Source organism: Thermothelomyces heterothallicus, assembly GCF_042370625.1.
Source record: "Thermothelomyces heterothallicus CBS 202.75 unplaced genomic scaffold P884_scaffold_36, whole genome shotgun sequence".
Lineage (NCBI taxonomy): Eukaryota > Fungi > Ascomycota > Sordariomycetes > Sordariales > Chaetomiaceae > Thermothelomyces > Thermothelomyces heterothallicus.
Window position 1 is genome coordinate 132,799 of NW_027192597.1, and position 24,372 is coordinate 157,170.

At 55.7% G+C, this 24,372-nt stretch overlaps 10 protein-coding genes across 10 annotated transcripts; 5 read left to right on the forward strand and 5 right to left on the reverse strand.

Annotated features, from left to right (window-relative positions):
* Nucleotides 1-877: 877 nt before the first annotated feature.
* Nucleotides 878-1,760, reverse strand: P884DRAFT_211421 (SGNH hydrolase-type esterase domain-containing protein; the record flags this gene model as incomplete). Its single annotated transcript, XM_069439087.1, has 2 exons — nucleotides 878-1,309; nucleotides 1,440-1,760. The coding sequence occupies 2 exons, from the start codon at nucleotides 1,758-1,760 to the stop codon at nucleotides 878-880; spliced, it is 753 nt and encodes a 250-aa protein (XP_069293758.1).
* Nucleotides 1,761-2,622: 862 nt separating this feature from the next.
* On the reverse strand, nucleotides 2,623-5,181 carry P884DRAFT_232015 (uncharacterized protein). Its single transcript, XM_069439837.1, has 2 exons — nucleotides 4,720-5,181; nucleotides 2,623-4,562 (listed from the first exon to the last, which is right to left on the reverse strand). Exons 1-2 carry the CDS (start codon nucleotides 4,895-4,897, stop codon nucleotides 2,815-2,817), a joined length of 1,926 nt encoding a protein of 641 aa, XP_069293759.1. The 5' UTR covers nucleotides 4,898-5,181; the 3' UTR covers nucleotides 2,623-2,814.
* Nucleotides 5,182-6,098: 917 nt separating this feature from the next.
* Nucleotides 6,099-7,141, reverse strand: P884DRAFT_317783 (uncharacterized protein; the record flags this gene model as incomplete). Its single annotated transcript, XM_069445324.1, has 2 exons — nucleotides 6,099-6,465; nucleotides 6,586-7,141. Coding segments are annotated over 2 exons (654 nt in total), but the record flags the coding sequence as incomplete, so codon positions are not given.
* Nucleotides 7,142-10,980: 3,839 nt separating this feature from the next.
* Nucleotides 10,981-13,030, reverse strand: P884DRAFT_287921 (uncharacterized protein; the record flags this gene model as incomplete). Its single annotated transcript, XM_069443908.1, has 3 exons — nucleotides 10,981-11,425; nucleotides 11,553-12,537; nucleotides 12,616-13,030. The coding sequence occupies 3 exons, from the start codon at nucleotides 13,028-13,030 to the stop codon at nucleotides 11,395-11,397; spliced, it is 1,431 nt and encodes a 476-aa protein (XP_069293761.1). The 3' UTR covers nucleotides 10,981-11,394.
* Nucleotides 13,031-14,950: 1,920 nt separating this feature from the next.
* On the forward strand, nucleotides 14,951-16,584 carry P884DRAFT_211476 (citrate synthase-like protein; the record flags this gene model as incomplete). The annotated part of the gene is made up of 3 exons (XM_069439092.1): nucleotides 14,951-15,001; nucleotides 15,112-15,986; nucleotides 16,089-16,584. 3 exons carry the CDS (start codon nucleotides 14,951-14,953, stop codon nucleotides 16,582-16,584), a joined length of 1,422 nt encoding a protein of 473 aa, XP_069293762.1.
* A 649-nt stretch (nucleotides 16,585-17,233) lies between these two features.
* On the reverse strand, nucleotides 17,234-17,539 carry P884DRAFT_89746 (uncharacterized protein). The gene has a single exon (XM_069446152.1). It carries the CDS (start codon nucleotides 17,506-17,508, stop codon nucleotides 17,266-17,268), a length of 243 nt encoding a protein of 80 aa, XP_069293763.1. The 5' UTR covers nucleotides 17,509-17,539; the 3' UTR covers nucleotides 17,234-17,265.
* Nucleotides 17,540-17,718: 179 nt separating this feature from the next.
* On the forward strand, nucleotides 17,719-18,011 carry P884DRAFT_264756 (uncharacterized protein). The gene has a single exon (XM_069441877.1). It carries the CDS (start codon nucleotides 17,729-17,731, stop codon nucleotides 17,885-17,887), a length of 159 nt encoding a protein of 52 aa, XP_069293764.1. The 5' UTR covers nucleotides 17,719-17,728; the 3' UTR covers nucleotides 17,888-18,011.
* Nucleotides 18,012-18,699: 688 nt separating this feature from the next.
* P884DRAFT_273098 (uncharacterized protein) lies at nucleotides 18,700-19,565 on the forward strand (the record flags this gene model as incomplete). Its single annotated transcript, XM_069442565.1, has 4 exons — nucleotides 18,700-18,740; nucleotides 18,802-18,819; nucleotides 18,881-19,283; nucleotides 19,425-19,565. 4 exons carry the CDS (start codon nucleotides 18,700-18,702, stop codon nucleotides 19,563-19,565), a joined length of 603 nt encoding a protein of 200 aa, XP_069293765.1.
* A 345-nt stretch (nucleotides 19,566-19,910) lies between these two features.
* P884DRAFT_280878 (uncharacterized protein) lies at nucleotides 19,911-20,706 on the forward strand (the record flags this gene model as incomplete). The annotated part of the gene is made up of 3 exons (XM_069443486.1): nucleotides 19,911-20,093; nucleotides 20,151-20,249; nucleotides 20,335-20,706. 3 exons carry the CDS (start codon nucleotides 19,911-19,913, stop codon nucleotides 20,704-20,706), a joined length of 654 nt encoding a protein of 217 aa, XP_069293766.1.
* Nucleotides 20,707-23,975: 3,269 nt separating this feature from the next.
* Nucleotides 23,976-24,284, forward strand: P884DRAFT_280879 (uncharacterized protein; the record flags this gene model as incomplete). The annotated part of the gene is made up of 2 exons (XM_069443487.1): nucleotides 23,976-24,097; nucleotides 24,176-24,284. 2 exons carry the CDS (start codon nucleotides 23,976-23,978, stop codon nucleotides 24,282-24,284), a joined length of 231 nt encoding a protein of 76 aa, XP_069293767.1.
* Between the last annotated feature and the right edge of the window lie 88 nt (nucleotides 24,285-24,372).

Below are 24,372 nucleotides of genomic sequence, written 5' to 3' on the forward strand. Positions count from 1 at the left end.
TACTATAACTATTATATAAAGCGTTATAATAGATAGTATAAGTATAGTATGAAGCACCTATATAATCCCCCTAATAAGATTAATATCCTTCTTCCTATACGCTTTTATAGCTTTATAGAGCTTAGGATCCATAGTATATACTAGCTAGCGTTATAGCTATCCTATCTACTTACCAATGTCTAAGGTATACACGATATTCTTATAGAAGGAGTCTTCTAGCCACGCGAATTCTACCACGACAGCTACGTCTAAAGGTATCAAGTCTCTAGATATCAAGGGCAACAATCCTCCTTCCTAGAGTTGTTCCTAAGTCGCCAAGATAAGGTTATACCTAGCTTATTCACGAGTCGGGCGCTTAGGAACTTCCAGATCTGGCTCGTGGTCGCCGTTAGGGTCGACAAATACCTATATACTAGCGAATTTAGCCTACGACTGTAGTTTAATATACTACGAGTTCTAGGAACTAGGCCCTATGAGGCGCGTGGAAGTCTCGACTGGGATCTCGGATATGATAGACGCGTCGTCGAATGCGTATGGAAGCAGGGTATGAGTGTTCGTAATAGAGGAAGAAGCTACTACTGATATTGAAGATACGTCGGCAGAGAAGTAGTCAAGGTGCCGGGCTCATAACTGCCGAATATAGTGGGAGCTCCGGGAGCATTGAAAGCAGTCTGTAGTGGGTGGCTATACGGAAGGAAAAGAGTGCCTTGTTGAACTATCTACAAAGGAGACAAAAAGAGTGGTATTTATAGACAAAGGGACTGGCTAATGCGTTGACAACGACGCCTCATACGCTGTGGCATGTATGTGGCTAATACGCTTGGAAGCTCCACAGCTTCCGACACATATGCACATAACTGCCAACCTACCGGTAGCCTCAGACATACTCTCCCCGGGCGATGCTGTCCGACATTTCCGGGTCCGGCGTGATGTATTCGGAGAGCTCGCGCTTCCAGCCGACGACGAGGTCGGCGACGATGCGGGCAAAGACGGCCTCGCCGTGGGGGTTGACGTGGGTGCGGTCGCCGTCGGCGAGGTTATAGCGGTCGGCGGCCTGCTGGCCGACGGCCTGGACGTACGCGCGCGAGGCGGCGTTGAGGTCGAGCAGGGCGACGCCCTCGGCGGCCGCCGCCGCCTTCCGGGCCGCCTCGGACACGTCGGCCAGGCTGTCGTCGAGCACGCCGTTGGTGAAGGTGCGCCGCGTCAGCGACGTCAGGATCACGGGCGTGCCCCCTGCCCGCTCGACGTCCCGCGCCATGTTCTCGAGGTTGGTCTGGAACTGCGAGATGCTGATGCCCGAGGTGGATTTCTAGGGTGGGTGGGGTGTGGTGGTGGGTTTCCGGTACGTGAGCATGACGGATCCCGCACGCGTCTGGCAACAACCCCTAGGGTCGAAGACGGGGACGGCGGGATTGGGTTGAGTAGGTAATTAATCATACCTGGTCATTGTGGCCGAACTGGATCGTCACGTAGCAGTCGTATCCGCCGGCCTTGTTGCTCTCGACCAGGTCGAGGACGCTGGCCCAGTCGCCGCCGGCGACGAACGACGCCGTCGTGGCGCCGCTGTGGCCCTTGTTCTGACCGATGGCCCCGTTCCGCAGGAGAGCAACGAAGCCGTCGCCCCAGCCGCCATTGACGGCCGTCGTCGAGTCGCCCGCGAGGAAGAAGGCAGCCGGCTTGCACTGCCGAGAGGCCGGAGTCGGGGCGGCGGTCGCCGACACGGCAAGCAAGGCCGAAGCGAGGCCGGTGGCGAGCGGCATCTTCATGGTGTTGGTTGTGGTTGCTGTTGTTGTTATTGTTGTTGTTGTCCCCTTCGTGACGTCAGGGGCTGAGAAAGACAGGGGTGTGTTGTTAGTATTAATTATAGGTGTGAGCCGGGCGGTGTCAGATAATAGCTGCAGTGTATGACACAAACGTCCAACACCTCGGAGGACAGTGAAGCGAGAGTGGTAACATGGTCCCGGTAGCCAAGGCACAGTACGTGTCTTAATATGTCGGCAGAGAGACACACGGTCGCGAATCCGGGTCGGGCTCGCTCAAGGCAGTCGAACTGTAGTAATACACACAAGACCTGGTTAAGGATATGGCGGTTGGTCGGGCTAGTCTAGCGCCGAGCATCCCTCGGCCGATGTCTACTCTGTAAGCTGCAAGAGAAGGTCACATTGTTTTGTTGCGGAGAAAGACATTCCGCTAAAGGAGCATCTCTGGCGATCCCCCCGGGAAAAGGGGGGGAGGGAACGGCCTCTTTGCCACTTCCCCGGTCCAAGAGCACGCTCTCGTCCAGAGTCGGCGAATTTGTGCAAGAGAGAATCGCCGCCATGTAGATTGTCTGCCCCGCAGACGGATTGTATACGGGATTGGTGGAGAGCTATAACCCTAGGGATTCCGGGTGAAACCCCTGACCCGGCCGAGGTAAAAGGAAATGCAACGCGGGGTGGGGGCCGACAAGGAGCTCGGGGCGTTTCTGACCGGAGAGGCAAGCAGAAGCGTAGTAATTATAATCAGCAGCTCGATTGACGTTATGGGTGGACTTTGCAGCGTCTCCCTCTTCTGGGAATGTAAGACGAAGAGAGTTAATTAGATATTAACAAACGGACTGACTCTCTGGCGCGAGCTGCAGCAGTAAGCACAGGGCAAAAGAAGAAGAGGAAAAAGCAGAAGAAAGAGTGAAGGAGACAATGTAACAAGACGTGTATCCATGTGTACATTTGAAACCTACGTGTTTCGAGATTTTATTTCTTTCATTCCGAGACAAAGGTACCCAAGGTAAATAACTATAATTATTATGCATCCCCACGTCCTCACTCGCCTTAATTACAGCTTGGAATCCCGCTTCTTCTTCTCGTACAGCTTCACCTCGACGCCCTTGGTCTCGGGCCCGCCGTTCTTCAGCACCCGCCTCAGGATCTTGCCGCTCGGGCTCTTGGGAATTTGGTTGACAAAGACAATGCCGCCGACAAGCCACTTGTACTTTGCCGTCCGCTTCTCGACCAGCGCCTTGAGCTCGCCAGCCAGCTTCTCCAGGTCGGCGCGCGACATGTTCTCGCGGCCGGCGCGGGGCACCACGAAGGCGCGCGGCCACTCGGTCGCCTCGCTCTCGTCGTAGACGCCGATGACGCCGGCGTCGGCGACGGCCTCGCTGCTGCACAGCACCGCCTCGAGCTCGGCCGGCGCCACCTGGTACGCGCGCACCTTGATGAGCTCCTTGAGCCGGTCCGTGATGCGCAGCCGGCCGTGGGGACCGAGCGCACCCACGTCGCCTGTCCGGAACCACCCGTCGGCCGTCAGGGCGTCCTCCGTCGCCGACATGTCCGGCTTGGCCGTCCCGCCGGAGGAGGAGGAGAAGACGCCGACGGGCAGGTACGCCGACAGCAGCCCGGCCGCCCGCACCAGCACCTCCCCCTCCACGTCCACCGGGGCGGCGGCCGTCTTCTCGCCCGGCCGCCTCGCGTACGCACCCTCGCCGCTGCCAGCAATGAGCACCTCGACCCCCCAGTGGGGCCGCCCCGTGTCGCCGGCCTGCTCGCGCATCTCGCGCTCGCCGACGCCCCGCTGCAGCGCGGTGCTGCACGTCTCGCTCAGGCCGTAGCCCAGCCGGACGCGGAAGCCGCACCGCCGGTAGACCTTCTCGACGACCTCGTGCCCGAGCGGGGCGCCGCCCGTGACGCCGGCGACGACGGTGCGGAAGCCGCCGCCGCGGGCGTAGGGCTCGACGACGGCCGCCTTGGCCAGCATGACGGCGACGGGCGGCGCCATGTGCAGGTACGTGACGCCGCGGTCGCGGATGGCGCGCAGCACCGTCTCGAGGTGGAAGCTCGGCATCGTGTACACGGTGGCACCCGCGGCGACGGCCAGTAAGAAGACGTTGCACAGCCCAAAGACGTGATAGAAGGGCACGTAGCCGAGCCAGACCTGCCGCTGCGGCCGGGCGCCGTAGTAGTCGGCGTCGTGCCAGAGCGAGGCCAGAGAGAAGTTGAGGGCGTGGTGCGAGAGCAGCACGCCCTTGGAGCGGCCTGATGTGCCCGAGGACCAGAGGATCACGGCGGTGCGGGCCGGGGCGCTGGAGGCTGGGAAGGTTGGGGAATAGACCGAAGGGGGTTTCGGGGAGAGCAGGGCGCGCCAGTCGGAGGGCGGCGGCGGCGTTGGCCGTGCTTCGGGGTAGGTGTCGGCGGCGGTGTCGACGGTGAAGATGGGAACGGTGGAGAAGAAAGAGGCTTCGGCCTGTTTGGAGAGGGCCTCTTTCATGGCAGCGAGGCAGGCGGTGGCGGTGATGATGGCGCGCGGGCGGGCGTTCTGCAGGATCCATGCGATCTCAGCGGCGGTCAGGGCGGGCGAGACGAGGGTGGCCGTCATGCCCGACGCGAGGGTGCCGAACAGGATCGGAGCGAAAGGCAGGCAGTTGGGCAACTGGATCAGCACGACGGGGGCAATCTCGGGGCCCGCGGGGCATGACGGCGTCGGCGGCAGCTTGACGATATCGTTCGGGTCGAGGCCCAGGCGCCGCAACCCGACGGCCACGGCGAGCGCATCCTGCGAGATCTGGCCGAAGGTGAGCGCGCGGTCTGTTTTTTAATCATGTTTCTCCGTATGGTTGGACAGCGTCAGTGTCTCGATTCAATTGTGTTGCATATTTTCTTTTTCTCTTTTTCTCTTTTTTTTTTTTTTGGTTCGGACAATCAATGCACCAATGCACCCTGCATTTTTGCACCCTGCACGTACCCGACTTGTTGTCGACAAAGATTGGCCGCTGCTCTTCGATCGGCGGCAGCGCGTGTTCGCGGGGCACAAAATCGCTGGCTCTCTGAAAGGGTTGGCTAAAGGCGAACGAGAAGACGTCGGTGACGGGCATGTTGCCCGCTGGCGACCCCGCATAGGCCTTTCCCACTGCGGGGGCCATTGTGGGCAGCGACGGAAAGCGCTATGGAAGTGGTTTGGAAATTATTGCTGTCCTTTGTAGAACCCACTGATAGCTATGCGTAATGGAATTCTCAGCAGAACTCAGACTGCCCTCAGTTCGAAGATGGCCAGACAATTGGAGATGACAACGCAGCAACCGAACAACACTCTGCAAGTGGTGTAGCGTCCAGGGCGCCCACTCGGAATTTTAACGTCAATTAACTATCGGGCCAACCGAAGCTGCTTTAACCGCTCGGTTGCCATTGCCCGAAGGCCGGCTCGCTCGCTCGGGAAATGCAGAGTTGACCCTTTGCCATGAGCTTCATCCCCCGGCTATGCCCCGCTTGGCATGTTCGACAGGGGACGGCAGTTGATCCGCCGTCAAGATGGGGCCATGGAGCCTGGGCGAGGGGTGGGCGGTGGGGACCAAACCCGTCACCCCGCGGGGTTTCAGGCTTTGTTGAAGGTAGTTCGTTTCGGTGGGTTCCGGATTCCACTCCATACTCTCGGTTTCGTTCTGTCCAATTGGCAGCAACCCCAACAAAGGCGATGGAATCGATAACCTCGGACCAGCCCCGGTGGTTGCCTATAATCAGGCTAAAGTTGTGGCATGTGCGGGCTCTTCTTGCCTTTCCCGCAAGATTTCGCACCTGGGCAAATTTGGAACTTCAAGCCACAGACGCAAGCGACATTCAAGGTTTACGTGTTAATTAATTATCCATCCTTTTGGGGACCTTTAAAACTTTTCTCTTCTGCCTTTTCCTTCGTGTTTTGCATTGTTCGGGATTATGTTACATCCAGGATTTTGTCACTCGGCTCGGTTCGAATCTTTTTTTAGACTCGAGTCTTGCAATGTAACAGGTTTCATGATTGATTCTGGTCAAATTGGAGACCAGACCAAGGGCATGACCCAAAGCATGTTGCAAAGTGCCAGGAGTGGCTCTTGGGTAAGAGCTTAAAGTCGAGTTACTATGAGCCCATAATTATGTCTCATTCAATGGCGAGATCGTCCTCGCGTATGCCATGCAGCAGTTAACTCGGCATCTTGCTGGTATCAGGCTGCCTACTCCATACTGAATGTATATGTCCATGTTACGTCCCACGGCACGTCCTCTGTGCGACGTAACTGCTGAAACCGTGGGATTGAAATCCTCTGTAGCCCACGCCCTCCATTGTCCTAACCGGACGGCTTCAAGCAACCATGTGCAGAAGTACAACGATGTCACCAGAAAGTTCAACTGCTTTCAAGTTCCCGTTGACTTCTAATGCGAGACAAACGCCCCAAGTATCTATCATGTGCCGAGGGTACTGTCTTAAACGAACGCAAAAGAATTCAGAGAGCCGCCTCATGCCGTTGCCGTGCCAATGCTGCAACTTTAAGTCGAACCTACCTACCACCTCCCGCTCTAGGATAGCTCAATAACCAGTTTCCCTGAACAGGAAAAAAAAAAAAAAGGACGACATGCGCCTATCAGCTCACCCCAGCCCGCCACTGCTCAATCCTAGCAATGGTCGTTTGTGGCAGCCCCAAAGCCGCCGCGTTGTCGTCGTCGAGCCGGATGATTTCATCTGTTAATTAACCATAATTAGGACCGCCGTCAGTCTCAGCAAGCATCTCTCGCCCGCTCGACCGTCCGAAGAAAACTGGCATCGATGTTAGGTAGTTATTATTGGGCCACGGCAACTCACCAGTTCCTTCGCGCAGCCGATCCCTCAAGTTCTCGACAAGCACCATCTCGCACCCCAGCACCTCTCTGACTTTACCCGCCACCTCGACGAGCTCCCCAGTCTCCACCCACCACCCTTCCTTGACATCGCCCGCGAGGCCCACGTACACGCTCCTGACCAGCCCTTCCAGTTCCCGCGCGGACCCCTCCAGCCAGGCCTGCACCGCGTCCAGGTGCCGGAGCTCCTCCTCGCGCGGCTCCTGCTCCTCCTCCTCCCGCTCGCGCTCGCGGGCGCCCCGCATGCTGTCCGCGGCCATGACCATGAGGGCGCTGGCGTGGTCGGCGGCTAGGCGCATGAGATCGTGCGCGCGGGCGCGGACGGCAGGGGTGTGCAGGGGCGGGCAGTCCTGGAGCAGGGCGAGGACGGCGAGGAGCCGGTCGGCGCGGGCGGCGACGGCGGCCAGGCGGCCCGTCACGGCCGCGGCGCGCGAGGCGTGCAGGGCGCGCGCCTGCAGGATGCTCGACAGGTTCACCTGTGCCTGGGATAGGATCGCCGGGAGGGGGTCGGTGGGGGACACCTATTTGGGACGTTTAATTACCGTGTCAGTTTGATAATAGCGTTGGCTGGGTCTGGCACTTTTTTGTTTTGGAGGAAGGAGGACAGAAGAAGATGAAGAAGGAGATGGTGACTTAGGAAGAGGAGGAGGAACGGCCAGGTGGGAAAAAAAAATTGGATGGAGGAGACGGGAAACGGAAACGGAGCAGACAAGATATGATAGGGCGAGGTGAAGTCCCCCTTCCGACAGCAGAGAGGTAAAGAGAGAGAGCGTCGTCACTTACCATTGCCTCAGCCGGTGTTAGTTAATCGCTTTGTTGTCAAAGCTACCGACGATGTCTGTAACAACAGGCTGGTATCTGCTGGTGAGGCTCGGTCGTGGGGGGGATGATGGGGATGCGAAGCTTGGCAGCGGGATGAATTTACTGTCTTGGGAGCTCTCAACCCGAGAGAGAAACGCGTAATTATCCGTGCCACGGCGAGGGAGCTACCGACAAGACGGGAAGTACAAAGAGGCCCACACGGATTGTGATAATACCACCAGGATGCCTCTTCTCGCGGCGTCGTATTGCTGTCCGGGCCTCGCCGTTTCTCAAAAGGCTGAATACGCATGTACGTCCACACATTGGTAGTTATAATCCTCACTTGACAGAAGGCAACCTAATACGTCCCGAAGTCCGTCCATAATTAGCCGTTGCGGACGTCCCCGAAAGTAACATCTACCTTACCCAGCCAGGTTGGTGTAAGAGGGATGCTGATCTGTTGATTCCGGGGGTTCCTCGCAACCTATAATTAGCCCTCCGTGGTGATGCGATTAGTGGTCCACAGATCTAGATCGTCGCCGAGGTAGATCTAGACTAACGGCATTCAAATGGGCCACGCACTGCGGTATTACAGTCTTTCTTTTTTCAATCTTCCCGCCCCTCCCCAGTGTCGACGTTCGGAATCCAATCAGGGCCCCCAGCTGCTAGCTATTGCCTTCCTCGAGTTGCAGTCAACTCCCAAAACCGAAATAGACGGCTTGGTCGCGGGGGTAAGCATTGTCACGGATTATGGGATTGTCGTCCCGGCGTCGTCTCGGATACCTGCCATGCCGCCTGCTGCAGAGGAAGCATGCCTTGGCTCTGACGTGGCGAGCTGTCGCCCTCTGCACCTACCTACCTACCATCTGCGGCAGCCCTACCTCGAAGGCCGGATGGGGAAAGATCATGGCAGACTCTGCACCTCACCATCCCCCGCGCCCCCGCCCCCCCCCCCCCCCCCCCCCCCCCGGCTGAAGTCGCTCTCAGCTGCTTCTATCATGATCCCTGTCGCCGCTCGTTCTTAAGTGATGCCTCTTAATAATGTGTCGTGCGAAGCCGCACTGGAGGAAAGCCTTAACGCTCGGTGTTCCGCTGCTTGTGGACAAGTACAATACATACATTAATAGGTTCCCCACAGGCCTACTTCACCCCGGGTGGCTATAGGCCTATAGCGCTCCTACCAACAGTAGGCAAGGTACTAGAGGCTATAGTCGCCCGGAAGGTAATAGCCGTCGCAGAGGCCTATAGGCTTCTCCCGGCCGAGCAGATGGGCAACCGGGAACACAGGTCTACCGAACTAGCTATTCGGCTTATTACAGCCCAGGTTCAGGAGGCTTAGAGGCACAAGGCAGCTGCCTCCCTCCTATAGCTCGATATCTCAGGGGCTTTCGACACTGTCAACCATACCCGGCTACTAACCACTTTACAGAGCCAGGGCTTCCCAAAGTGGTTAGTAGTCTAAGTTAGGGAGTAGCTACGGGATAGGGTAGCTATCCTTCACTTCGACGGCTAGGAAACGGAGGATATAGTAGTTAGGGCCGGGGTCCCCTAAGGGTCACCCCTCTCCCCTATACTATTTATCCTCTATATAGCCTCCCTTTACTAGGCTATTTACTAGGCTAGCCCTATGGTTAGTTTAGTAGGCTTTGCCGATAATACTAACCTTCTAGCCTTTAAGAGGGCCGAAGAGGTCTATAATGGTTAGCTATAGAGGGCTTAGAAGGCCTACTTATAGTAGGTAAAGACCCGGGGTATAACCTTTACCCCGGAAAAGTACGAATTTATCTACTTTAACAGGGGCCGGAAATAGTGGTCGTGACTACTAGAGCTCCTACGGCCTAGAGGGGGTACTACCACTATAGCCCCGTCGAAGTTAGCTAGATTCCTAGGGGTCTAGCTAGACTAGAGGCTATAGTAGGGCCCTTACTATATATAGGTAGCTAAGAAGCTAGAAACCTAGGAGTTTACCCTAACCAGGCTTGCTATAAAGACCTAAGGCCCTAGCCTACTATAGGCCCGTAAGGTCTATACTAAGTATATCTATAGCACCCTAGCTTATAGGGCCTCGAACTTCTATAAGCCTACCAAGCCAGAGGGTAAGCTAGAAGGCCCTACTAGGGAACTATCGAAGGCCTAATACAAGGCCCTTTGAGTAGTTACCAGGGCCTATAAGGCTACCCCTATCTAATACCTCGAGACAGAAGCCTAGGTACTACCCCTTGACCTCTATCTTAACAAGAGGCTAGCTAACTTTAAAGCTAAACTCGACCGGCCGCTCTTATAGACTAGGGTAGGTCTAGGGGCCTCCTAGGTCCCTATAAGGGCTCTTATTTAATAAGCCTATAATAGGCTTAGCTAGAGGTTCTGGAAGAGAAGGGCTAGGGTAACGGGCTAGGAGCCGAAGCCTATAGCCCTAGAGGTAGTAAGGTCGATAGTCTAGCAGTAGGTTTAGGAGGGCTATAGAGGGGGTTAACCCCCCCTATAGACCCTATAAAGAAGGCTATAGGCTATAGAACTAGCTATAGTAGCTAGTTAGAGCAACTATTAGAGGGCTAACTAAGCTGGTAGGAGGATATAGCGTATGTCTGATAAGGACCCCCTATATCTGGTTTTCACAGGGGAGGGCCTATAAAGGCACCAGGGCCTAACAAAGGCCTAGAGCTCCCTATTAGTATAGGCCTATATAGGGGCTATTAGCCTCCACGACTTCCTTTTTAGGGTTCAAGTCCTAGGGGTTAGTACCCCCTACTATACCTATAGCTAAGGTAGGGAGACTATAGAGCACCTGGTTATCTGGTGCCCGAACCTACTAAGAAGCCGAACGTAGGAATCCTAGGAAATACAGTTACAAAGGGACCTAGACCTCGTTTTACGGGGTATAGGGGCCTGGAACTATCGTTTGGCAAGGAGGGTTCTATAGTAGCTAATAGACCTAGGGAGGCTTCTGGAATACCACCTCGTAAGGAGGCTAGACCGGGAGGCAAGGCCTCTATAGGGCTATTCTAGCTACTTCTCCTTTTCTTTATAGTGTATTAGTATTCTAGATTAGGCATTAAAGGAGGGACAGAGGTTTTTATCCGGCCTATTAGGCACGGTTTCCTTTGTATATAACTAGAGAGGCTCCGGCATACTTATTAGCATAGCGGTGTAGGACTAATAATAATAATAATACATTAATAGGTCTAGCACGCCCGTCTGAACGGGCATGTTCCCGTCATGGGTCGCGGTTGTGGTGCAGATGGCGCACAGCCAGCTGTCAACGCGATCTCTGCTGGACTAGGTATGCATGTCGCAAGATCCGCGCCAGGAAACGACTTCGACCGGAAGCCACTGCCGACTGAACCTTGCTGGACGATGCGGTGGAGAATGGGCGAATCACGTACCCGCTCACCCGATCGGCGACACACCGCCGCGTCGACACGGCGGCTTGGGGACAGGGCATCGCACTTGATCGATCAACGCCAGGACGCCCGTTTCCTCTAACTTGCAGTTGTCCAATAGTTATGGAGGGATTGCAGTGAAGTGACAACAAAGCAGAGGAAAAAAACAGAGGCGCAGAGCGTCTTGCCTGAGGGGGGGATGTCGAAGAGTGAAGAGAGGCAGGGAGAATATGAAGTCCGGAGATTCCATTCGTGGTTTCCTTGAACAATGAGAGAATGAGAGGGGTCTAGATTGTGCCGTCTGGGGTTAGGAGAACTTCTCCTGAAGTGTTGAGATCCCCGGCTAGTTCATGTAGCAATGGGGCATTTTGAGAAGGGGTGCACTAATTAGAGTGCAAGTGGCATCCAAGTCCACACGATCTTAGCCCAAGACTGCGTGGATAGAAAGTGATGCCGATCAAAGACTATGCTCGTCATTCAACGCCGTCATGCAATGCCTCAAATGGGGTATCGTAAGAGCTGGCGGTCATAAGAGCTGGTGAGACATCGCCACCTCCAACCGCTCAAGCCACGCCCAACGCTGATGCTTAAACTCAGACCGTTTCGATATACCTCTTCATCTCCCTTTTTTTCCCACGAGCGTCAGCTTGCCTCTAGCTACCTCCTTCCATAGCCAAAGGGGAGAAGAGAGTGGGATGAGAAAAAGGGGGCGCGGGAGGAAAGAGGAGGGAGGGAAGGAGAGAGAGCTCACCAGTCTGTCACTGCCTCATCCCACAGCCGAATCTCATGGGCCCTCGTGCCGCCAAAGTGGTCCACAAACTCGTCGCCAAACACCTCGCGCGCGATGCTGCCCTTGCGCATGAACCTATCGTTCGCCTCGCGTAGCGTCTTGGCCAGCCGGACGCCCATATCCGAGCTGCCGCCCACATCCTCGCCCTTGCCGAGGGGAGGGCAAGGGAAGTCCAACTTCTTCTCGACGCCACGCCAGCCCAGCGCCAGAACGGCCGCCAGCACGTAATAGGGGTTGGCGTCCGCCCCCGGGACGCGGACCTCGAACCGCGTGGCCCCCGGCTTGGAGGTCGGCGGGGCTATCAGTCGGATCGAGGCGGCGCGGTGTTCCAGGCCCCACGAGACCGTGACGGGCGCCCAGAAGTTCTCGACCAGGCGCTTGTAGCTGTTGATCGTGGGCGCCACCATGGGCATGACGTCCGGGAGACCCTCAAGGATGCCGGCTAGAAAGTGCCGCCCCAGGTCGGAGAGGTAGGCTACATCCGGGTAGGGCGGGTTCGGGTCCGCCTCGCCGCGGTACAGCAGGTTGTTCCCGTTCGCATCGACCAGCGAGATGTGCATGTGCCCGCTGTTGCCCGGGAGCCCCTGCTTGGGCTTGGCCATGAAGCAAGGCGTGATGCCGTGCTTGATCCCCAATGACTTGACGACATACTTGAACAGGCTCGCCCGGTCCGCCATCTGGCCGAGCTCACCAAACTCCAGCGCGGCCTCGTAGACGCCCGGGCCACTCTCGGTATGCCACCCTTCGATGTCGCACTTGAATGTCCGACACGTGTTGAAGATGTCGTAGTAGTAGTCTTGGTTGTGGACGGGTCGCGTCAGGCTGTAGCCGAACATGCCTTCGGTCAAGGACGGGAGCGAGTGGGGTGGGTTCTCTTGGAGGTATGCGGCGGTGGATTGCTTGCCGTTGGATAACGGCGTCTTGAACTGGTAGAACTCGTACTCGGCTGTGGCATGACGGCGTCAGCTGCTCGTCCCGATCGCTGGTGTAACAGGGCGATCTGATCCCCGTCCCCGTCACTCACCCCCGGCCATGGCGCCGAAGCCCTTGGTTGCCAGCTTGTCCAGCTGCGTCTTGAGCAATCCCCGCGGGCATGCCGGCACCGGCTCCTTGGTAACGGGATCGAAGAAATTGATCAGGAAGAATGGCACGTTGTTCTCCCAGGGGATACGCCGGAAGCTGCTGAGGTCCGGCACAGCAATGATGTCTCTATACCCGTTCTCCTTGTTGCTGACCTTCAGCTCCTGCAAGTAGGTCATGTCGTGCATGTCCCAGCCGAAAATGACGGAGCAGAAACCGAAGCCGCTCTGGGCGATGGAAAGGAACTTTTTCTTGGAGACGAGCTTGCCGCGCAGCATGCCATCGACATCAATCCCGGCCAGTTTAACCGACGTGTCATTCTCAAGCAGGCCCGGCAAGTCGTCCACGGTTATCTCCATGGTGAAGCGTTCTATTTCGCGTCTCGACTACCTAATCTCGCAGTGGAAAAGTCGCTAGGCGTTTGTAGGATCGGACGATGCGCAGCTAAAAAAAAAAAAAAAAAAAAAAAAAAAAAAAAAAAAGGTCACAAAACCGAGAAAAAAATCTGACCACGGTGAGAAGTTGCGCATGCAGATAACAAATGTGCCTCCGAGAAAAGATCGAACCTTTTGCTGGTGATGTCGTCAGCGGGTGACAGAGAGGAGATGCGCAGGGTCTCGCGATAAGGGTTCTTGGAGGGGCAGAGCTGATGAATTGAACTGGCCAATCAAGGATGTGGACACGCTCGTGGGAACCCCGAAAAAGCGTCATGCGATGGGGCCCGGCCAAGGAACCGTAGCTGATTAAGGTCTTGGCGGTGAGGACAGGAAAGAAGGCAAGGAGGATATACACGACGCTAGGGTGGCACTAAAACCAAGGTTAAAACAATCATTGATCTCTTCGTTTATATCTTTGTCTGTCTTGATGCTTCAATATACATCATATCTCCGGTCCAAAACTTAGTTATAGCATTCGAGGACATCAAGGTACGGAACGCATGGTAGGGAGTCCGTCATCCGTACTGGCACACTCCACGTGCGATTCATGATACGGAGTGGAGGAGTTGCCTGTGAGATAAACGACAGTTAGTTATTAGGTGACCTGACCAAACCCCTTGTACTTGAGCTGACCAAACCCCCTGTTAAGCGAGCTTAAGCGAGTTCGCTTAAGCTGACCTGACCAATATTCTAAAAAATATAGAATTAATTCTAAATCGATTCTAAATTAATTTTATTATAGATTATATAATATTATTTAATATATAATTTACTTAGTTTTTAGAGCTTTATTCTATAATTAATTCTAATTACCCTCTAAATTAGTTTTAAACTAGTTCTAAATTAATCCTAAACTAATTCTAAACTAGTTTTAAAAGACTTATTAAAATTACTTTAAATATATTAATTTTAAAAGTAATAAAATCTAATAATTAATCTTTATAGTTTTATTAAATCGATTTAGAATTTATTATAAAGTGTTTAATTATATTCTTTAAGAATTGTGAGGAGGGATAAAGTTGACCTGACCAGTCTAAAAAATTTGAAGTTTTGGTCTGGTCAGGTTAGGTTAAGCGAGCTCGCTTAACAGGGGGTTTGGTCAGCTCAAGTACAAGGGGTTTGGTCAGGTCACCTATATACACGATAAACGAGATCCGTACCTTGGCCAAGAGAGATACGCTGCAGATTGATCAACTTGTTTTGATGGCTCAATAAAAACCAGCAGTTAACACTTGGGCACGGCTCGCACACACACATTACAGTATAATTATACTGCCTTCTCGGGCTTTGCTGTGGAGTCAGGGCAGCCGTAGTGAAATCCGTCCTCCTTTCAAAAGGTCGGGGATGGGGAGCGGTCGGCTTGAGTGGCGAGCCGCAAAAGCCGAGGGATGCTGCCCCAGCTCCATTGGCCAATGGGTTGTTCCCCAGAACCGTTTGTCCGGGGAACGGCAGCCCATGCGGGGCACCGGCGGCTTTCCTCGGCTGAGCTGGGGATGCGTTGACGTGCGGAGGGCTGGGGTCGGCGAATCAAAGAGGCCCCCGGCTGCAGTTGCACATGCAAAAGAAGGGGCATTCGCTGAGACAATTAAAACTCTCCGATCACTCGAGAATTTGAATTCAATTGTTTTTCCCGATTATAGAGAATTCGAAAGCTGTCGTAAGACAAGTACGCCTTCTAACCCGCGATCGCTTGTCACGTTCGCGAAGCCGCCCGCAACAAGGATAGCTCGGCAACTTGCACGCCGCAGCCAGAACCCGAGTCAATAAATTGGGAACCGGCCAAATCTCTCTCGATCATCAAGTCCGCATTTCGTGGCAGGAGGAATACCATAACATCACACAATGGCATTGAATCTGAGGACGGGACGGCGCGCCCTGACCGGGGCTCTGCGGGTAAGCCAGACGAATATAGTGATGCCCTGGATTTTCTCCTCATTCCCCCGTTTTTCTTGGCCGATCGAGAGGAAAACGTCGAGAGGATAGCAATCGCTGACTGCCAGCAGCCCTTTGTGACTCCCGTTTGCCATGCGCGCCGGTCATACGCGACCGCCGAGCCTGACCTTAAGACGACGCTCAAGGAGGTTATCCCCGAGAAGCGTGAGCTGCTCAAGAAGGTCAAGGCCCACGGGTCTAAGGTCATCGGCGAGGTCAAGGTCGAGAACACCATTGGCGGCATGCGCGGGCTCAAGGCCATGGTTTGGGAGGGCTCCGTCCTCGACGCCAACGAGGGCATCCGCTTCCACGGGCGCACCATCAAGGACTGCCAGAAGGAGCTGCCCAAGGGCAAGACGGGCACCGAGATGTTGCCCGAGGCCATGTTCTGGCTGCTCCTGACCGGCAAGGTGCCCTCGGTCAACCAGGTCCGCCAGTTCTCACGCGAGCTTGCCGAGCAGGGTCAGCTGCCCGACTTCGTCAACAAGATGCTCGACAACTTCCCGCGCGACCTGCACCCCATGACCCAGTTTGCCATTGCCGTCTCGGCCCTCAACTACACCTCCAAGTTCGCCAAGGCCTACGAGAAGGGCCTCAGCAAGGCCGACTACTGGGAGCCGACCTTTGACGACTGCATTTCGCTGCTCGCCAAGCTGCCCACCATTGCCGCCAAGATCTACCAGAACTCCTACCGCGGCGGCGGCCCGCTGCCTGCCGAGATCGATCTCGAGCAGGACTGGTCCTACAACTTCGCCGCCATGCTCGGCAAGGGCGGCCCGGAGAACGAGAACTTCCAGGACCTCCTGCGCCTGTACCTTGCCCTGCACGGCGACCACGAGGGCGGCAACGTCTCGGCCCACACGACACATCTCGTGGGTAGCGCTCTGAGCGACCCCTTCCTCAGCTACAGCGCCGGTCTGCAGGGTCTGGCCGGGCCGCTGCACGGGTATGCTCCCCCCCCACCCCCCCCCCCCGGCCAAATCCCCAGACCCGGCTCGCCCTCTCTGTGGACAAGACGGAAACACTAACTAACATACCTCCCACACAGCCTCGCCGCCCAGGAAGTCCTTCGCTGGATCCTCCAGATGAAGGAAGCCATTCCGGAGTCCTACACCGACCAAGACGTCCAGGACTACCTCTGGGCGACTCTCAACTCGGGACGCGTCGTTCCCGGCTACGGCCACGCCGTCCTGCGCAAGCCCGACCCGCGCTTCGAGGCCCTCATGGACTACGCCGCCGCGCGCCCGGAGATTGCCCGCGACCCGGTCTTCAAGCTGGTCCAGACCAACAGCCGCATCGCGCCCGAGGTGCTCAAGAAGCACGGCAAGACAAAGAACCCCTACCCCAACGTCGACAGCAGCTCCGGCGTCCTGTTCCACCACTACGGCTTCCACGAGACCCTCTACTACACTGCCACCTTTGGCGTGAGCCGCGGCTTGGGTCCCCTGGCCCAGCTGATCTGGGATCGGGCCCTTGGCCTGCCAATCGAGCGGCCCAAGAGCATCAACCTGGCTGGTATCCTCAAGGAGGTTGAGAAGCAGTAAGGGGTTGGGTCATCTGGGGCCAGGAGATGGGGAAGTCAATGAGGATGGGAAAAGTTGATCATGTAGCGTGCTCTGTTGAGAGATGTATGTACAACATACTTATTATTGCAAAGCACTTGCTTCAGGCGGCATGCATTTGTGTCTGCTGCGCCGTCTTTGCGCGGGGAAAATGCATTTGCGTTTGTCAAGTCACGCCGCTTCCGCAGCGTCTCCCATGGTCTGTCTGTTACGTTAACTCTCTCTCACCTCTTCAGCCTCCGCCCGACGATAGATCAGACAAAACAAGTGGAAGAGGGGAGCGGAGAAGGAGGGTGGTTAAGGGGTTGTCGTATCGCTGTATAACCCCTTTGCTTCTCCGCATTTCCGCATCCATTCCCTCGATGCTTCATGCGCCGTGCGGTACCAGTCTTTTGGGATGGGGCCCTCCCCCCCCCCCCCCCCCCCCCCCCCCCCCCCCCCCCCCCCCCCCCCCCCCCCGCCCCTTTACGCCCTCCCCGTGGTTCTTGGCGGGAGGATCATGTCGATCATGGGTGCAGCAGACGGCATGGCGGTTTCCGTAATCCGATCTGATGCGCGGTCAATGATCCCCAAGACGGTCAGTCTTGGGCAGTGGTCCCTTGTGTCTTCCGGCGTTCCGGTCGCGCCCCCGGGGTCTCATCCCCTTACGGTTAGCAGCTCGCCTCACACCCGCTGCTCCTCGGCCTGGTAACTATCCGGAACGGGGTCCTGCCCGTGGAGAAACATGAGCACATGTGTAGTTACCAGGTCCAGGGTCCAGAACATGACCGTTCTGGTGCGGGCGAACGACACTTTCGATCCAGTGCTCTCATGCCCGTGGATCCGTACTGCACACACATGGTGGTGGAGGAGAGAGACAGCAAGCGGGTAGGTAAATAGGTGCCTACACATGACGCACCGCTGCATGCCATCCAACGGCTCACTCTTCTCATCGAGCCCGGTTTTGTTGCTTCGCCGACTGGCGTCGCACAATATATACGGATTACAATATACCCTGTTGCTATTCTTATCCTTGTGATACCGGTGGGTGCACCAGTGGTGAGAGGGCTGTCCATGGAGATTACCATGACGAGAGGGTCCTTGAGCAAGATCAGCCACGAAAGTTCGTAGACGACCCCTCGGTACGATGCGCGCCAACTGCCTCCCCCTCGTGCGTGGAGCAGCAAGAGCGGTACCGTGCAGGTGGCTGAGAGGACTGCAACTTCCACTTGCAACTGCAATATGGAGTTTCCATGGTTATGAGAGAGGGAATTTATTGGGATGGGAGCTCAGCCCCGGATTCTAGCCCGGCACCAAACATGGGTTACCGTATTGGGATTGTTTTTCCCCCAGCGGTGTTGGTTGTGGAGTAAATGAAGGACCCTGATGGCTGGTACTTGAGTCGGCTTCATTTTTTTTTTTTTTTTTTTGGCCAGCAATTATTCATTGACTGTTCCTGAACGGGACTTATTCGTCCGAGGTTCTGTTGCATGCCACGAAGGACCGTTCCCGGTTGGTCGACGTTACATCGAACCTGATCCTGCTGACTGTGGGCCAGGGGCATTGTCTGGATCTAATCCCGAGATTCAGACCCGGAGTTCCGCAATCGAGGGGAGAATTGCACAAGCCAAGCAGCCCTAGAAAGCTCTGGAAAATGAGGCGTTATGAATAACCGGACTTCTCTGACAGGAAGCCGAAGTGGCGGGTATCACGTTAAATGGAGTGGTGTGTGTCTTACCTCGTACATGCATGCAGTGCAGGCTGAGGGACGCTCCGGGCAGCGACTGGCAGCTCGACGAGCTATCCCCATTACTCCACCGTATGGCAAGAACGGCATGACAGAACCATGGTTGAGCGAAAGTTGGTGCAAGCTATTGAGGGGCAAGCCCAGGGTGCAGCGGGCAAACGCCGTTCTTGTGGCAAAACCGTCGATTGTGATGGTGCCTATGAGAGGGATGGTGACGTCCACAGCTAATCCAAACTAGTCGCGAGGGCGTATGGCGAGTTGCCGTTGCCGGCGGACGCGGAGGTAGGGTGAGCAGGACCTCTGGGGCCCTCATGCAGTTGTATCAGCTGACTTGCGTTCCCAGCTGACCCCGACGCAGCAAAGATGCAACCATGCCACGACTCAGACTCGCCTTGTTTGCCATGCAAGGAACGTTCCCGGTGGATCCTCAATTAAGCTTAATCAACCAGCCCCTTGCGCCGCCACAAAAATAGTACCTTTGACGGAGCCAGGTGAGTCTCTGTGTAGCACGGTGGCGTCGAGAGCCTGGGACGGCTTAACGCGGGCCGCCAGGTCCGGGTCGCAGGAACAGATCAGCACGGGAATTTCCCCGTCGATGTGTTGGATGTCGCCTCTGCCCACTATGCCGGGTCTGAGCGGCTCAGGGAAGATCGATGGGCTTTTTTGCACCTTCGACTCGCCCTGCCATTACCACGCAGACTCGAGACCACATCTAGTCTATAAGCCCGGCGCCTCCCGTGGCCGGATCCGGAACTCGGCGCGATGCAACGTGCAGCTCACCGCCAGGCAAACCCGAGACTCCAAGGTTCAGGGATTGGCCCCCGATCCGGCGGGCGGCGATGTCGACAAGGCAAAGTTTAGAGACGGTTTCTATAAAAAGAATCAGCTTCATGAAATGAACGGGGTTTTTGTCAGCGACCAGGCCGCGAAACCGAACCGACATGAACCGACTTGGGTCTCGACGCGGGCTAGGTCGGGTCGATGACACGCTGTGAGGCGAGCCCATAAGAGCTGTGCGTCCCGTCTTAATATCTGTTTCATTTATCCTCACTTCATCCGCAAATTCGGCTTGTCGCGAACCACCGAACTACCACAGCCTAACGAACGTGCGAGAACGACCTCGGGGCCCGGAATAGCCACCAAAGACGACGGGATTGTTTACGTTCCGGAAACAGGCTCTAGCGGCCTCCGCAAGGACGGAGGCAGGGACGTCAGCGCAGGCCACTGGACCCCATAAGGCGGATGAATCAATCTGGATATGCAAATTAACGAAGTCAGACCTGGGGCGCCAAGGACGACCTCGACGCGCGCAACATTCCCTCCGTGGCCGGGAGAGCTGCCGTCTGTGTCGCAATGTGAACGGAACGTGGGAGGAGGCGGGGTTGGCGAGGGGAGCACGAAGTGAGTCTGGTTGCCAGAGCTGAGGTGCGAGGAAGGGATATAAAGACCGATCATCGTTATCGACAACGCCGTCTTCTCTCCTTCTTCCAGCACCAGCACAGCACCTATCCGCACTCTCAAGCTCCCCCAAAGCATCCTCAGGTCTTGAACAACCCGGTTTCGTTCCTCCAAGTGAGCCAAAATGCGTTCCATCACGTTCCTCCTTCCCGCGCTCGTCGCCGCCAGCCCCATCGCTCCGGTCGTTGGCAATGATGGCTGGGCCGATGCTCCGGACCCCAAGGAGATCCAAATCGTCTCGGCCAGCTTCTCTGGCAACGGATGTCCCCAGGGAACGGTGTCCACCAGCATCTCCCCCGACAAGACCGTGCGTCTCCCTTGCCTTCCAGGGTTCGATCTACCAGACACTGACAACCCCGTACAGGTCATCACTTTCGGCTTCGACGCGTTCCAGACCTACATCGGGCCTGGCTTCAACCCCACTGAGAGAAGCAAGAACTGCCAGCTCCACTTGAACCTCCAGGTAGGTGGCAGCAGCCGACCAGTATCTCCTCTCGAGAGACGGCGGCCCAAAAACGCGATGCTGACCTGTCTCGCCTCCCACGTAGTACCCCAGCGGCTTCCAGTTTGCCGTGCTCGAGAGCACGTACCACGGCTACGCGCAGCTCGAAACGGGCGTGACGGGAACGTTCTACAGCACGTACTACTTCAGTCAGGACGCGTCGGCCACGACGACGACGCAGACGTCCATCACGGGCGGCGGCATTTGGGAGCAGGGCCAGGTGTACACCAAGACGGACCAGATCCCGACGGCCAGCTACATCTTCTCGCCGTGCGGCGCCAATGGCATCCTCAACATCAACAACCGCATCGCCCTCACCAGCACCAACTCGTCCGCCATCGGCCTTATCACCGACGACGATGCCACCGTTGCCCTCACCCAGCAGATCAACATCGCGTGGCGCTCGTGCGGCAACTAAGTGCTCCCCAGTCGTCTGCGTCGTGGGCGGATAGGGTAGTCCACCTGGTCGTTGGTTCCGGGAGGCCTGGGAGGGGCGGTATGGTGGTGATCACCCGTTTCCACTCGGAAGATACGACTGCATTGGGCCTTGGGACGCGTGGCTGGCAGTTTCATCGGTCTTGTCTTCCATTCCTCAAAGATGGCGGGTGCAGAACCAAAACGGATGTAATCCGAAGCGCAGACGCAGTGGCCTGAACCGGGCGGGACGCTTGATCGCCTTGGGAGGTCCTTGGGCGCCTGCTAGTGGATTGTCCGCTTTCTCCTTTTCCTGAAATTCCCCTCCTCTTTCCTTTTTTCCCGCAATGTCTCGAGTTTTCTGTTTGTATCCCAAGTCAATCAAGCCGATCACATAATGCTGGACTGGTCTCCGAGGGTGCGTGAGAAATGATTGTCCAGTCGACAACGAAATAACCGCATATCGGGCGGTGGTGACTTCGCCCAGCAGTGTGTTAAATCCATCGACCGGCTAGCTTGCTATCTGATGAGAATGGGCCGAGAGACTCGCAAGAGAAGTATCCTTGCTGTGCCAGTACCTCAATATCCGGAGAACTCAATGTGGAGGCTTCTTGTCAGCGTCGAGCTTCACTCATGAGGCATTGCAACCACGCCGCCAGGGGCCCTGTGGCATTGACAACGGGTGGGGAAAGTCAGGCTGCCTAACACACAAGGGCAGAACAGGCCAGCTAAGAACTGGACGTAACCAGACCCGATCTTTGGGAGAACCAGAGTAGGATAGATCGTGATCATGTAGACCAGATCGGCAGTAGGTATTCGGATGTCCCGGTGGGAGTTGGCGTGACACCGAAGAACTCTCGTGGCAAGCTCCACTCTGGACCATTCACGAGGGACGTGTTTCCAGCGCGTGCCATGTTGAACATTGGTGAGATGTCGCAAAGAGGGTTGCTGGCATCCTGGGTCGCGTAAAGTTTGTCTTCCGGTGTGGGTAAGGGTATCGTTTCAAGCTGGGCAGCAGCGGAAGGCAATGCCCTATAGCACAAACCAACGCTGTACTCCGTAATTATGGGCATATAGCCCTTATGCGGCTTGGGCTAGGCATGAAGAGAAGGGTTTCGACAGGGGAGAGCTCAGAGCGTGAAGTGTTGGAAAAGACATCCCTGGATTCGGTTGGCTAACAAGCTGCTCGCGTGCAATGTCGGATGCTTCTGCCATGGTTGGCCGTTTTTCCGCCAATGATTTGTGATTACTGCTGCTGCGGTGTATAAAGGGGCAGGGTAGTGGTGTCCCAAGTTGCTTGGAGGTGGTGTTGCAAGTTGCTTAATCGTAATATCCATGTCTCGGCTCCGGCACCCAGAAATAACGACGATGGTGAAACCTGGTTAGTTGTGGGAGGGACGAGATTTGCCCCATGCTGTGCGTGTGCACCACACCACGGAGTACGTATGTGCAGGATACTCCGTAGTGAATAGTTATCGTTAACTTGAATAACTAGAAAAGGAAAAGATAAGGAAAAAGAAAAAGAAAAAGAAAAGGGAAGGAAAGAAAACAAAGCAAAAGAGTAGGAAAGGAGAAGAGAGCAAATGATATGGAGGAAAGAAAAATAGTCGCTTTGGTTGAGGGCAGGGAAGTCGCATTGCTGGTGCTGAAATGTGCACTTCTCCGTAGTTCCCTCAACGCTGTCCGAATTTTAGGCTCAGTTTCACTCATAAAATGACAGCTTTGCCCACTTGGATAACGTTAGGTTCAAGAGTGACAGCTGGGATGGATCGTTGGCTATCGAGCTGGGCTTTTCCCCCCCCTTTCTTCGGCTGCTCCAACGCTTGAGGGATCTCTGCTGCGTGATCTCGCGTCGGCCTCGCTTGCTGCAAGCTCACACAGGGGTTCAGGGCGATCAATGCAGCACTGGTCAACTGACAGCACCCAATTGGGCGGCGTCGGGGAACCAACTCTCTCCAAACCTTGTCTCGTGGGGGTCCAGAACCCCAGAGAGCGGGAGGCTCCTGCCATCTTGGGAAAAGCAAAGGCGCAAACCCTCGGCTTGCGTTGCTTGACAAATCATCCAATCCGCTCTTGCTTTTTGTTTCGTTTGTCGTGAGCTGCGATAATCATGTCTAATTGGGAAACATCTTGATCAGCGCAACGCTCGTAAAGCGTACGCCATTGCCTTCTTGCGGTCTCTTTGAAAAAAGCTCCATGGGACTTGTTCTTCAAACGTAGCACCGTGTGTGACATGTCTTGCCCCCACAGCGAACTTTCCAGTGGCGAGGTTGAACAACGTTCCAAGACTCAGATCGTGATTATTTTCCGAGACCAATGGAATCGACCAAGTTTGGTTGTCCTGTAGCTCGAAATAATAGCCTGCTGAAGACAGCTGCGGGGCAGCGCGCCGGAGTGAAAGCTGCTGGAGACCTGATATACACTAGAGTCGGGGCTCCTGCACGTTTCAGAAAGTTCAACTCCACTTCGCCAGCGCTCCCTAGGTAGCTGGTGTAAAACACTACTACGTACGGAGTAGTTAGTTAATACTCTCCGTATGGTGGCGTGCCTGCTGCCCGACGGCAACTTCGACGAAACGCCTCCTGCTCCCAGGTCTCTGGTTCCGGGGAGCCGGCAGGCCGGCAACCTGGATACGCCAAAAGCAAAAGGCACCAAAAGGATCAGTGCCCACTGCGCTAAAGTTAGCGACAAGGGCCCAAATTACGACTTTCTCCTCTTCGCCACGGTCAGCTGAACCTTTACCCCATGGGCATGCGCACGCCTCATGGCGCGCCTTGTGTACGGCAAAAGATTGGTGTGAATGGTATGGAGCAAGCCCCTGTCCAACGTCTTCGGTGGATATGATGTACCTACATACGTACAGTACAGACATAATCCGTACTCCGGGGACACCCGCCCGTTCCAAGTCGCCGTCTTGGGACTCCCGGATTGCCTTCCGTTCCCCGATCGGAGACTTCTGGGCCAAAGTCGGCGCGAACTTAATCCTTCGTGGGCGCCTCGTTCTCATCTCGCTGCAGCCCGACAAATCGAGCAATTGAGTCAGGCGGCTAGGTGCAATTGAAGATTACCTGAAAAAGTGACCTTCCTCGCAAGCCGATCACAGCTGGTATCTATCTTCCCTACGCTACAAGACCAACAGGCCGGCTTCCGTTCTACCTCTCAAAGACTTCCCGTCAATTCAAGTGTGCTGCTCTTTTTCCGAACATCGCCTTGCCGTCGCGCCTCGGGCCCGCTACCGGATTCTCAGTGCATTCATCACAGCTTTTCTCGAACATGTGCAATTTCATCCAGCGGGAGTATCTCTGCGGACATCAACGGTTCATCGCCTCGGAATGGTGCGATGTCTACACCATGACACACAAGCGATGCCCGCCCGAGATAACACATTATGAATAGTACGTCTCTCCAGGGCCACAGAGCTCTCCACCAAGGCCTCATACAATTGTGTGACTGACAGAATCTCCCAACTCTAGTGTCCCACAACTACTCTGCGGCGACTGCAAGGCGAAGAACCAGCCTCCTGTCCCATGGGAGTCTATGATCAAGCGACACAGCAACAACCGCGCCATCTCTTCTCTCTAACACTTGTTCTACTGCGGCTGGGGTATGGCGTTGGCTTGTATTTTGGCTCTCGAGTGTAGGCAGAGATGCCTGACTTCGGTTGTTTCCT